This window comes from Corvus kubaryi, unplaced genomic scaffold (assembly GCF_017639235.1).
Source record: "Corvus kubaryi isolate FWS band 111438036 unplaced genomic scaffold, C.kubaryi_AGA036_p1.0 74, whole genome shotgun sequence".
NCBI classification, from domain to species: domain Eukaryota; kingdom Metazoa; phylum Chordata; class Aves; order Passeriformes; family Corvidae; genus Corvus; species Corvus kubaryi.
In genome coordinates, this window is record NW_024582061.1 from 17,336,147 (window position 1) to 17,349,377 (window position 13,231).

Sequence of the window (13,231 nt, forward strand, 5' to 3'; positions counted from 1 at the left end):
CGGGCGGGGTTGGCTGAGCGCGGGCGGGGTTGGCTGAGCGCGGGCGGTGCGTCCGGCGCGGGCGGTGCGTCCGGCGCGGGCTGCCCGGGGCCCTGCGGCGGCGGTGCCGCGGCAGCCATGGCGGGGTGGGGGTCGTTCTACAGGGGCGACGGGCTGGAGGAGGAGGAGGAGCAGCAGCAGGAAAAGGAGGACGGGGCTGAGGCCATCGGTAAGGGCTCCCTATCCCCTCGCGGAGGGCCGCTCGGGGCCCGCTGCCTGCTCTCGGGGCTCCGCGGGCGGAGGGGCCGCTGCTAAAACTGTTTCCCCCCGTCCCGTAGCGGACCACAGGTTTTCGGGCCGGGACAGCCTCATCTTCTTGGTGGATGCCTCCAAGGCCATGTTTGAGTCCGACGGGGACGCAGAGACTCCTTTCGATATGACCATCCAGGTAAGGATGGATAAACTAATTGCTAAAGGCAAGACTTTCGCACGCTTTACTGAAAACTATTTTCTTCTAATTTTGGCCTGTGTGCGTTTTTTTCAGTGCATCCGGAATGTGTATACCAGTAAAATTATCAGCAGTGACAGGGACCTGTTAAGTGTTGTGTTCTACGGTACAGAAAACAACAAGAACTCGGCAGATTTCAAGCACATTTATGTTCTCCAGGAGCTGGACAATCCAGGTGAAGTGGTATGAAGGTTGTGTAAAAAGATGGAGTGAGGAAATCAGTGTAATAGCATTGTCAGTAACTGATCTCTCTAGATATAGAGAGCTATTAGATAAGTTCTTGTTACTGAACATTCTTGTTACCATGGTTGGTAGTGGGGATAGATTTAGATTTTAATTGAAAGCTTAGAAACTTCATAAGAGCTTAGCTTTTTCTCTTATAGTTGGTTCAGATCCCTTTTCTATGTCTTTTCTTCTGTTTTATTGTGGTGAGTTCACTCGCTGTCTGCTCAACCTACTACTAAAGAGTATCTCAAGAGAACTCTTGAATATCCATCAGGAAAGTGTGTGTCCATGCTAAGACACCACGAATTCCAGCTGATGGAGAATTTCACAGAATGGCTGAGGTTGGATGGGATTTTTGGAGGTCATCTTGTCCAGCCCTCCTGCTCAAGCCAGTGTCAGCTAGAACAGGTGGTCCAATATGGTAGCCTGTTTGGGGTGTTCCATCTCTTTATTTTCATAATAAGTTCTGCAATTCTTGAATTTTGCTCTTTCATTTTCTTAAAATTACGTAGCATCTACTTGATAACAAGTGCTGGTTGCTGAATTGGAAAGGCATTTGGAGGAGTGCAAAGAATACACGCTAGTGGTGACAGGTTGTCTGACTTGTGGGGGAATTTTGTCTACAACTTTTAATAGCAGCCTTTATCTCTGGTGACGTTTGATTTAATTTTCTTTACTAGAGGTGCAGGTTTAATAACACAGGGGCTTCTCCTGAAAGAACTGTGCCTTGTCCTGTTTTCAGAATTAATTACAATGGAGACCTGACAGGACTGCCTTAGGTTCTTCTCCTTTTTCTGGCAGACAGTGTGTTACAGGTCTTGCTCTTCCATTTTCCTCCTCCTTCCCTGCTTGCCCTTTCTCCCATGTTAAAAGCAGTAGCCTTGCCACACTGATAAAAACAGCACAGGTGAAAGGTGGGTGTTGTTCAAAAGGAACAGAATTGTATATTTGCTGCTCCTGGAGAGCACTATGCTCTGGAGAAGGATGAAATGCTATAGGTGATTATTATGGAGTACATAATTATGAACAGTTACCCTGTTAAGTAAAGGACAGATGAGGAAAACATTTTCAAATGAGATTTTGTAAGTGCTGTAGAGTTTAAGTGAAGGACAGAGGAAGAAGCTCTGCAGAATGCAGTGGCTGAAAAATAAAAGCTTGTTTCCCGTTGTAGAGTAATGGGAGAAAAGAGAACCTGCTGTTGCAGGTGGGAAAAGGAGTCCTAGTTGGGTTGGAGTAATCCTCAGAGCTGCAACAAGGCTGTGGGCACCTGACCTGGATGTTGCTGTGCTCTGTGTGATGATCTGTGGGCTTCATCTCACCTCTGGGTGGATTCTCTCTGACATGAGGGGTGAGGAAGGAGGAGGAGCTCTCTACCTTCCCAGCATGCTGTGGAGATGCAGGATGCATTTTAGGCTCCTCTCCTTTCTGTAGTGCAGCAGTCTGCTGTGCTGCTGCCTCTGCAGCAGGTACAGTTTACTGCTTTTGCTGCTGAGCACTTGGCATTCAGTGTAGAGGGTTTGCAATACTTTGATCCCTCCTGTTTCCCTTCACCCACAGAAAGAGCCCACATTGGTGCCAGGGCATTTTGTGTCCTCCTGGCCCTAGCAGGTGCTGTAAGTGGTAACTGGCTTGTGAAATCGCAGATGTTAGGCCATGCTGGACAGTTTTCTCAGCCAGCTGTTGGAAAGGCACTGCCACAGAGGTGCTTGGGAGCATTACTTGGGGATATCAGCTGCAAGGGACCCCTGGTGCATATCTAGAAGAGCTTGTGGTACTTCTTTCAGTATTTCTAATGCATGTGAATGCTGTTGCCCCTCCAGGCGCAAAGCGTGTTCTAGAGCTGGACCAATACAGGGGAGATGAAGGACGAGCGCGTTTCCGGGAGAACTTTGGCCACAACACCGATTATTCACTGGGTGAAGCGCTCTGGGCCTGCTCGAATCTCTTCAGTGATGTCCGAGTCAGGCTGAGCCACAAAAGGATCATGCTCTTCACCAATGAGGATGACCCTCATGCCAATGACAGTGCTAAAGCCAAGCTGGCCAGGACCAGAGCTGGTGATCTGAGAGACACAGGTCATTATTTTCCCTTTTAATTTCAGGCAGAATAAATGTGATGTATCTTTGCAGCAGATGTTAACTGCATTGCTAGTTTGTGATGGAAGAAGGCATAAAATAGTCAAAACTGGGGAATCTTTCTGAAAGTTTCTAAGTTAGAAATTTGGTATCTAATCTAAATTAGAAAATCTCTTTTCTGATCTGGTATCCAGACTAGCACTTATTTCTAGGATCTTTTTCTAGTTTGATAGCATAAATGGGGACATGAGAGGGCCAAGAAAATAAGCTTTCTTGTTGTTGTACCATTTTCCAGGAAGGAAACAATAACAAGTTAACACAAAAGGAAAATTACTTTAATGGCTCCATTTTGAATTAGCTGAAGGACATCAGCCTGAGCTCAGAGAGTAGACAGCAAGTGCTTCATTAGTTCAACTGTGTAGTTGAGGTAACCAGTGTGTTTGGAGTTCAGCAGATGTCCTAGATCTAGAAGCTGTGAGGCTTCCTTAATTCATTAGCCCCTATAACTAAGGGAAAAGGGGTTTTCTGAACTTGTTACTACCCTCTGTGCCTGAGGTAAGATTATGTTTTATAGGAACTATCAGAGCCATTTCATACTCAATGCTGTGCATATTCTTAATTAGAGAGGAAACATTTTCTATTCTGCATTGTTTTGACTGAAGTTAAAGAATATCTGTTGCCTTTTTCCCTAGATCTCCCCTTTCTCTAGAAAATTTCACATCTGGTGCAGATGACAATTTGGAGCTTATTCTTACTTAAATTATTTGTGTAGATAGAGAAGTCTGAGAGTGCTGAGTGCTGAGTCTGAGAGGTACATGCTGATGCAAGAAAAAAGCAGTTTCTGATCCTACTCTTACCTCTTCCACTGTTTCTAGGCATCATCTTGGACTTGATGCACTTGAAGAAGCCTGGAGGGTTCGATATCTCTTTGTTCTACAGGGATATTATAAATGTAGCAGAGGATGAGGACCTTGGGATCCAACCTAAAGAATCAGAGAAACTGGAACATCTCATGAAGAAAGTACGAGCAAAGGAGACAAAGAAACGGACTTTAGTCAGGTTCGTGCCTAGTTGCGATACATCATTCCGTGGAGGCACCTGATGTTATTTTCAGACTGCATCTCACTTTCCTCTTCTGGAAGGATTCGTCTTTAAAAGCATCAGTGCTTACATTCCTCAATCTTAGTTCTTTAGTCCAAGACTGGTGTTTCTTCTGTAGTTTCCAAGGATATTTGTGGATGAGAAGAGCAGAGTGGACCCCTTTTTTCCTCTGTGTGATATCTCCTGTGTTGAGCTTGGCTAGAAATGATCATTTGTCAAAAAATGACATAATTGCCAAGTACTTACCTAAAAATCTGCAACATGAAAAGTAGTTTATAGTGAAATCTGATTGAAATGAGGCTTTTCTTGCCAATATTAACGTAAAAAAAAAATCATCTGAATGTGCATGGTAGGTATTTTGGCCTATTATTAAATAGTGATATGCTGCCAGTCTGTCTAGGCACTTGGCATGGATCACACAGCCTTGGTATTTCTAATCTCCTACTAAAAGATTAGAGATACTTAAGAGAGATTACAGGGATCTTGACAAAGCAGATAGAAAGTATTTTTGGAACCACATGCTCCATAACAGTTGTTTTTTTAGGGAGTGGGTTCATAGCAGAATAATGTGGAAGCACAGTAAGGGAATGAGCTTCAAGGCCTAGTGTTTTTTTCCAATAAATATATATAAAGCGTCCCAACCTGAGCTGTTGTCACTGGCATGCTTGCTCCTCAGGAATGTTCCTCAATTTTTCTAATAGCTGGGGAGGAAGAATCCTATAGCAGTGATACCTTTTAAAAGAGAGGAAGTAGCATTTGTAGTAACTCACTGTTCTGCTCTCATAACTTGAAGATTAGCTCTAATTTTAAATCTTTACTTCTAATTTTTTCTTTAACGTGTGATTTATATTTTTTCTTCCATCTTGGTATTGTTTGTCTTAGTGGTTTTTTGTGGGGGCAGGGGGGAATTTTGCCTTCTGCACAAAGAGCTATGAGAATTCATGGACATTACAATAAGCATAATTGGGGTACCCAAATGTGGACTTGTCCTATGCTCTGTTTGAGCATAGCCACCCTTCAGTGAAAAAAGTTAAAAGAAATATGGTAAATTACTTGTGTTTAGATAATTTTTATGACCAGAAGTGATATTGCAAGAATATTTTTGTGCAAGTGAGATTATGAGTCAAGTGATAGTATGTTTCCAAATATATATGTGATTTTGTGGGAGTGGAACAGGAGAAGGTCAGAAGAAATAACTTCCATGAAGAGGTGATTTTCTTCTGCAGAAGTGATTTTTCAGGAATCTCAAGTCTGTATCTGCTTTTTTACACAGGTTAAATCTGCATCTGAGCAAGGATGTGGCACTTTCTGTTGGTGTTTACAACCTTATTCAAAAAGCTTATAAACCATATCCGGTGAAGCTTTATCGAGAAACGAATGAACCAGTTAAAACCAAAACAAGGATGTTTAGTGGGAAAACAGGCAGCTTGCTCCTGCCCAGTGACACTAAAAGGGCTCAGGTAACACATTGATTATGTGCCTGCTTTTTCCTGTCTCTGCAATGCGTGAGGGAGATGCCAATTCCCTTGCTACTTTTGTTTGTATTGCACTTTCAAGATGAGATACAGTAAAATTTGCCTGGTCTTGTTGTGAGCTCTGCAGGGTGAGAGTGGATTGTTTCCCTGGCCTGATTGTCATGGGAAGGCATAGCTGCTGGGGGAAGTGCTGTCAGGAACACAGGTCATTTCTTTCTGTAAGGCAGAACCAGGTTGTCAGAGCCTGACCTCGTGTGACCCTGTGCCATTGCTGCTGCTGCTGTCAGCTTTTGACTCGATAGGAATGGATTTGGTCTGTTTTGTTAAACATACAAGTATGAATCACAGGGGAGTTGGAGCTGTTTCCCAAACAAAAGGCATGTTACCTTTGGAGTTTTTTGTATGTATTTTTCTTGTTTTGCCTTCCTGCTTGATAGTTTGGCTGATGTAAATTGAGTGTCATGTTCTGATCAGGCCCAACTTTATTTCAAAACAGGTTATGTAGTTCCTAGGTATACTGTCATAGTGCACTTGTGTCTCCTTCCATGTTAAAAGGTCTTAAAAGTTGTTTTCTTAAAATGAAATATTAAGTTTATTTATACTGGATATTAGTTTCTTGAAATGAAAATGAAGTACAGGAGATGAGCAGAAAGCTGAACGTTAAGCCCTGATGTCTTAGCTTCAGCAGCTGAACTATAATATGGTTTTGATTTTGTGATGCATGAGTGGTGCTTCAGAAGCATTGTTTCTCAGTCACTCCTTCTGTCAGGAGTAGGTAGCTGACATGCAGCTGCTGAAGCAAATTTACAATTGGACAGGACCTCTGAAAAAGTCTGGTCCAACCCGGCCCAAAGCAAGACTCACAAAACCAGATGAGGTCACTCAGGGTTTTTTTGGGACAGCTCTGAGAACTCCAGAGATGAGATGTGACAGCCTCTCTGTATGAGGGCTTAGTCATTTTCTTAGAAAAGTGCATTTTGCTAATGTTCAGGTAGAATTTTCCTTGGGATAATGGTCACAGACTGTCACTTGCCGTTTTGGTGTGCACTACTTACGAGGGTTTACACTGTCTTGTCTATAACCTTCTTTTCAGTAGTGGAACAGAGCAATTGCATCCTCTTCCTGCCCTGTCCTGCCTTCTGGTCCCCATTGTTTTTTGTGCTGGCAGCCCTATCATCTGCTCTTCCCTGGTTTAGATGTATGGAAACCGACAGATTGTGCTGGAGAAAGAGGAGACAGAAGAGTTAAAACGGTTTGATTCTCCAGGTTTGTTTCTGATTGGCTTCAAACCACTTTCAATGCTAAAACAGCATCACCATATCAGGCCCTCCCAGTTCATCTATCCTGAGGAGTCCCTGGTGAGAGGTAAGCAAAGATGGCAAGAGAAGATTTACCACCTCGAATTAGTGTAACCAGCTGATTCATTGTGTGTTTGAGTGGGGATCATTGAATGTAAAAGCTTTGTCTAACTTAAAAACTTGCTGAAGTTAAGAACTGAATTAACTGCTATTGCCCCTCTCAGCTGCAGATATTTCTTGTTTTCTTCAACAGCAGAAGAGCCAATTGTGCTTCATGTTTATCCATCATGACAAGCAGCTAATTAAACCATGGAGATGTAGTTGCAAATACTTGTTTTAGCCATTCATGAAAGGAGGATCCTAGTACCTGACAAGAAGGCAAGGATGGTTAAAAAAACCCAAACAAAACCAACCAACCAACAACAAAACAAGAAAAACCTAAACCCCAAACCAGTGGAGATAATTGCTGTTTTTAAGTCCGTATCAGCTAGGAGTGGAAACATGATACTCAGGAAGTACAGTTGAATTAACAGCACTTTACAGGCTTGTAAAGAGAGAAGGAGAGGATGTTTAGAACTGCTTGTATTTGCTTTTATATGTGTATACATAAGTCTGTTAATCTAGAAATATATATTTAAGCTGCAATAGTAAGAAAACACCATCAGCTCCTTAGCCTAGCAGTGGATAAAGAGGGCTGAGTTACGACCAAATGCTTTGCAGTGTTTGACTAAAAAAAAAAACCCTTATGCTTGCTTCTCTAACTGCAGTTTCCTGGCTCAACCACTTTACTTATATATCAGTCTTTCCCTGACTACCATATCTGGTGAAATACACAGCAACTGTGTGCCTCAAGAAGAGTACTGAAGTCTGAAGTCCTAGTGTGTTACTTCCGCAAAAGGTCCTACGCTGCTACTGTAATGTCCCACCAAACAGAGACAGACTTTGTGGATAAAATTTCACATTTCGCAATTTTCCATTGCTTAGATGGTAGTGATTTCACTTCTTCTGCCAGAACTCTAACTCCTGGTCAGGAGAGACTCACTAACATTGTCCATTTTGAGTGTTCTCCCTTCCAAAATTTGCTTTTTACCTCCACAATAATGCAAGCATTTCAAAGAAGTCACAGGTTTTGAAACTGTGCTATCTAGGGTTATGTTCCAGAACAAAGGAGCAAAGCTGTCAGTCTGACCAATCCACTCTTTCTTTTGCAGGGAGTACAACTCTCTTTAATGCCTTATTAATGAAGTGCTTGGAGAGGGAGATGATGATGCTGTGCAGATACACGGCTCGCCGGAACATCCCTCCTCGCTTTGTGGCCCTGGTTCCCCAGGAGGAAGAGCTGGATGAGCAGAAAGTGCAGATAGCGCCTCCAGGTATGGGAAGAGATGCCACCTTTCCCTGCGTGGTTGGATGTAGTCAGTGTAATGGTGTCCTGTATTGAGGGAAAATATTCTTAGTGCTACCCCTCTTAAAACTGGGGAAAATGCTTTCCAACATTCCCTTTCTTCAGTTTTGTCAATGTAAGCATCTGATGTTGAATCTATTTTTAAAGCCCCAGTTGCATCAGTGCTTGCTCAGGTATGACCTGGCTACAGTGTTTTCCCTGCCTCCTACCTCTTTTTAGCAGATTCAAATAACTGATACAGAAATTAAAAGCCTTTTTTTCCTGTTTGAAGACTAGACAGAATGTCTTTTCCTGAATTATGTTGTATCCTTGAATATGTTGTAAAGTATTAAATAAATAATCTCACATAATAAGCCTCATGCCACCTCAGCTGGGTGGGGAATGATTAGGGAGCAGACTCCTGCTCGTTTGCATTTTCTCGCCTCTTTAAGTGCAAAAACATCTTCTGGGAGAATGTAAAGTAGGGAAGTAACACTGCCTGTGTACAAAGTAAAGTATTTTAGAATAATGTGGGCAATAACTTGGTTTTCAAACAAATCTTTTTCAAGCTCATACCCAGTAAGAAGTGTGGAAGGTGGACTACTCGATGTCCTGCATGAAAAGCAGGTCACCAGTATCCAACTCTTAGCTATGAATTTAGTCTGAATCTCTTTCATGAAGCCATTAGTGATGTTGGTTACAAACATTGAGATTGGGATTGAGTGTCATGCTGTAGGCACTTGGAAGTTTTATGGATTGCTGTTGTTTACAACAGAACAGGTAGTTAGCTTGGAGTCATCAGACTTCCATAATAACCATCTTGGTCTTTCACATAAATTATTTTGAGACCATGCTTCTGTGTAACCGTTGTCTCCCTCCCTCTCTTCTGGATAGGTTTCCATGTGATTTTTCAACCCTACGCAGATGACAAACGTAATGTTGATTTTACAGAAAATGTGCCAGCCAGCCGAGAGCAGGTAGACAAAATGAAGGAAATAATTCAGAAGCTGCGGTTCAAATACAGGTAGATGGAGATAAATAGGATGCAGGGGGTGGCATGGGCAGGAAAGCACAACCATTGCTTGCTCTGTTGCACATGTTGTTCAGCTGTGGTGTTCCTGAGATGAGATTGTGATGTATTTTGATGGAAATTGCTTCTCTATGCAGTAGCTTTTTCCAGACTTTATTCTTAAATCATTCTGGATACCCAGGCACCACAATGCTTTATGTAGCATGTTCTGGAGTTCTTTGTTCTTTGTAGAATTGCTCTTGTTCTCTGGGCTGTTGTCATTACTTGCAGAGGTATCACATTTTATTGTGGTTCTGCCACTCCACTGCAGATCAGACCCAGATCGTTTAAATTAGAGCACTTTAGAAAGAAGAGTTAGGCCTTTTTTTTTTCATTATAGCTAGGATAAATGCTATGAAGTACTTTCATGGGAGATTTTTTTCCCTAGGTATGTGGAAGCCACCATAACTGTTATTAAAGTATAATGCCACTGTCTCCTTTTGCCTCCTACAGCTTTCTAACTCTCACACAGCATTCTTACATGGTTGATACACGACAGGATAGTGATTCAGCAAGTAAACTGAAAAGAGCAAAGGCAGTTCTGGTGCAATGGATTGTTGTGTGGGAAAGAGGGAAGTTTTATTCTGAAATAAGTTTGTGGTAGATCTTAAGTGTTTTGTCTGTCTTCTTGGCAGCATGCATTGACATTTTGGGGGATTCTTGACAGGACTGACAGCTTTGAGAACCCAGTTTTGCAGCAGCACTTCAGGAATTTGGAGGCTTTGGCGCTGGATATGATGGAACCAGAACAAGCTGAGGATCTTACAAGTGAGAACTAGTGGTGGGTGTGAAGGGAGGCAGGGTAGGGGACTCGTGACTTTCTTATAAGTGAAATATGTTCTACTACAAGCCCAAATGTCTTTTAAACAGTATTTCAGTTGTGTGCAGTTCCACTATGTAGAGTTCTGGATGTATCCATTCTGAAATACTGAAACCTTATTTTGTATTGCCATCACTTTTAAGGTAAAGAAAAAAATTGCTCACTTTACCATCCAAAATTAAAACTGAATCACCTTTTTTCTATGGTGACAAGTGTTTTCTCTGAAATTCCTCTCTTCAAGATTCTCATTAATATTTCTGTCTGATAAATGGGCGGAATCAAGAGAATTATTGTGCTGGGGGCAATGCTGCCACCGAGTGACCGTGAGAGTTTGTATTGAAGTGTCTTGGATAATCACAGAGTGGGTCAGGTTGGAAGGGACCACAGTGGGTCATCTGATCCAACCTCTCTGCTCAAGCAGAGTTATCCTACAGCACATTGCACAGCGTTAGTTCCAGGTAGTTCTTGAATTTCTGTGGTGAGGGATACTCTACAACCTCTCTGGGTGACCTGTTTCAGTGCTCAGTCACCTGCCCAGTAAAGTTCTTCCTCATGTTCAGATGGCTCTTTCTGTGTCTCAGTTTCTGCCCATTGCCTCTTCTTTATTTTGCTGCTGGATGCATGAGGGGATATCTCCACCAAAATCATGCACCTCTAGTACAGAAAAAGCTGTTTATGTAGGTTTTCCCAGAAGAAACATACATGTGATAATCATTTCCCCAAAATCATCAACATCTGTTCCTTCCACTTTGTGCATGCGTTCTTCTGTCCCGGGGGGTCTCTCTGGTGGTCATAGACCCCAAAGTTACAGCTGAGTGCTTGATGAACTGGTGTTACTTCCCAATTCAGAGCAGAGTTGGTATACCTAGGCTGGTTCTTATTTTGTGAGTCCCTTCTTGGTCAATGTTTAACATGATCCTACAAAGTTAAGTACTGTGTGGTTCCATACACTAGTGGTTTTGTAGAATGAGCATTGTACTTTTCCCACCAGGTGAGCCGATAGTTCATCTGGCAAGAACGATGGCCTTGTTTAGACTTTCTTGTGATCACACTTTTTGAGAGGGCAAACCTTTATTTTTTGCCAGTGCCAAAGTCTGAACAGATGAGCCACAGGCTGGGCAACCTCGTGCATGAGTTTAAGCAGCTGGTTTATCCCCCTGACTACAATCCTGATGGGAAGGCTGGAAAGCGTAAACAAGGTAAGTAGTGGTGGTGCAGACACAAAACATAGTGTCTGTATTCTGTTTAGAAGCTTCTGTGTTTTCAGTTTGTCTCTTAGTTTAAAGAAGCTGCTTGTGCAACAACTCTTTGCTGACCTCCACAATGAAGTATTATATCCAGTATTGATTCTAGAGAGTAAAGAATATTGTGGTATCCAGTTGGAGAGTTGCTGGAATGAAAACCTGCAGAGTGAAGTATAGGCAGTAACTTGGGTAAATGACTGCAAAATATATATGTATAATTTTAGCAACTTTCTGTTTTATGACAAGAGCAGTAAAATCATTCATGCTTTCAGTTTGTGTTGGTGGGGGAGCAGACTTTTATGCATGGGCTATTTTAGCAAGTCCAAGATGGGCATCTTTAGGGCTAAATGTGTAAGTAATGCTGGAGTCCATGTGTAATTTGGGCGTCTATGAAAGACTGCATAAAGTGAGCGTCAGTTAGCTGAGCTCCCTGTGGAATCATTGTATTCCACTGTCTCAATGAGAATCCCTTAAAAGTTTCATTTGGAGGGTGAGGCTTGTATCAGAACACAAAGTTTCATAGTTCAGTTAAGATCACTCCTATCAATGAAATACTGCATGACTTACATAGTGACATCTGTTTCTTAAAAGAAAACGTGGAAACTAGGTCTGTGAGCGTGTGGCTGTCAAAGCACCATTTGCTAATGGCCATTAACTATGGTATGTATAAGAAACAGTGATGTCTTTCTATTTTTAAAAATCTTTGTGATCTAAAATATGTATCTCTCTAGATTCTGATGGTCCAACTGAGAAGAGGCCCAAGGTAGAAGTCTCAAAAGATGAGCTATGGAGGCACGTGCAGAAGGGCACTCTGGGCAAGCTCACCGTACCTGTCCTGAAGGATGCATGTAGGTTTTTGGGGTTGAGGGGTGGAAGCAAGAAGCAGGAATTAATGGATGCTTTAATTGAATACTTTAGTGAGCGCTAAGCTGGAGAGGAAGGCCCTGGTTTACTTCTGTCTGCTTAGAATTTTGATTGTCTTATGTGGGTGCTGTGTCTGTTTTATCTTGCTCTGAAAGAGAAGGCAACCAAATGTTGCTCTATCTAGCAGTGGAAAAACTTTTTACTCTTAGTTGCGAAACATCTCTGCAAAGTTAGATTCTGTTGACAGTAACCAAAGGCAGAACTAAATTCCCTGTGAACTCAGGTGCCCCACTGCACATGGATGGAGTTGTGCCTTGCTGGTTTCTTAATAAAAGTTATTTTGGACCTTTTCCTTTGCAATACTGACTATGCCATCTCTGCATCGTAAAGACAGCAGAACTCACTTCTGTGTAATAAAACACAGTGATCTGTGTTAATGGCACCACATGAATTCAAGCAGCAGGTTGAGTCTGTGTGCTAATAGAGGGTATAAATGTATGTTACTCTCCAAAACAGCCAGTATCAGTATTTGTAATCAAATTGGGTTCTTCTCCACCATCATAGTTCTAAATATTACCAGCAGATCTTAAAAGAAAAAAATCATTACTGGGAAGCAGTATCCAATCCCTTGGGCAAAAAGCTGGCACTTCACAAAGCTGCACAGACAGGTCTTCCATTTCTAAATGGTAATAGCAAAAGCTGGTTTAAAAAAGGAAAACAAATAGTATTCCCTGGAAGGCTGCACACATCCCAGTTAAATTACTGAGATGGCATCGAGCTTTTCCAGCGCTGTAAGTGAATATGAGTCAGACTTGTGCAGGCTTCTGTACTCAAATCTGTGCTTTAAAAATAGAAGAATAGCAAGTTGTGGAGAGACCCCTTGCTACATACAGTATTTTTACTTTTTTAATCATACTTATGGAGGCTGCAGCCAGGTCTTCTTTTGAGTTTTAGACTTCCATCCCTGGCATGCCCCACCTGTCTTGCAGTGCAAGATGGCTGAAACAAATAAACAGTTGTTGTTCTTGCTTTAGGAAATTACTAATTGTTTAGTGAAACTCTCAACTTTCTACATGACAGGACATATCATGTAGAAACATGGGATACCTGAGGTGTCCATTTGGTCTGCGTAGTGTTTTTAGTGTTCAGAGATTCCTCTCTGTGGCTCACAAACTATTCCATGACCGGT

The 13,231-nt window shown here is 42.2% G+C and overlaps 1 protein-coding gene across 1 annotated transcript; it reads left to right on the forward strand.

Moving 5' to 3' along the window:
- Positions 1 to 52: 52 nt before the first annotated feature.
- XRCC6 (X-ray repair cross complementing 6) lies at positions 53 to 12,402 on the forward strand. Its single transcript, XM_042050771.1, has 12 exons — positions 53 to 208; positions 318 to 427; positions 524 to 662; positions 2,533 to 2,787; positions 3,663 to 3,846; positions 5,162 to 5,348; positions 6,560 to 6,728; positions 7,873 to 8,034; positions 8,940 to 9,069; positions 9,782 to 9,882; positions 11,020 to 11,133; positions 11,910 to 12,402. The coding sequence occupies exons 1-12, from the start codon at positions 118 to 120 to the stop codon at positions 12,104 to 12,106; spliced, it is 1,839 nt and encodes a 612-aa protein (XP_041906705.1). The 5' UTR covers positions 53 to 117; the 3' UTR covers positions 12,107 to 12,402.
- The last annotated feature ends 829 nt before the right edge of the window (positions 12,403 to 13,231 follow it).

What these genes read in the sequence shown, in the direction of transcription:
- XRCC6 (XM_042050771.1), top strand. Translation starts at nt 118, where the DNA reads ATGGCGGGGTGGGGGTCGTTCTACAGGGGCGACGGGCTGGAGGAGGAG. An exon ending in CTTTCGATATGACCATCCAG is followed by an intron (nt 428 to 523) that starts GTAAGGATGGAT and finishes CGTTTTTTTCAG; the next exon opens with TGCATCCGGAATGTGTATAC. An exon ending in AAGCTGCGGTTCAAATACAG is followed by an intron (nt 9,070 to 9,781) that starts GTAGATGGAGAT and finishes GATTCTTGACAG; the next exon opens with GACTGACAGCTTTGAGAACC.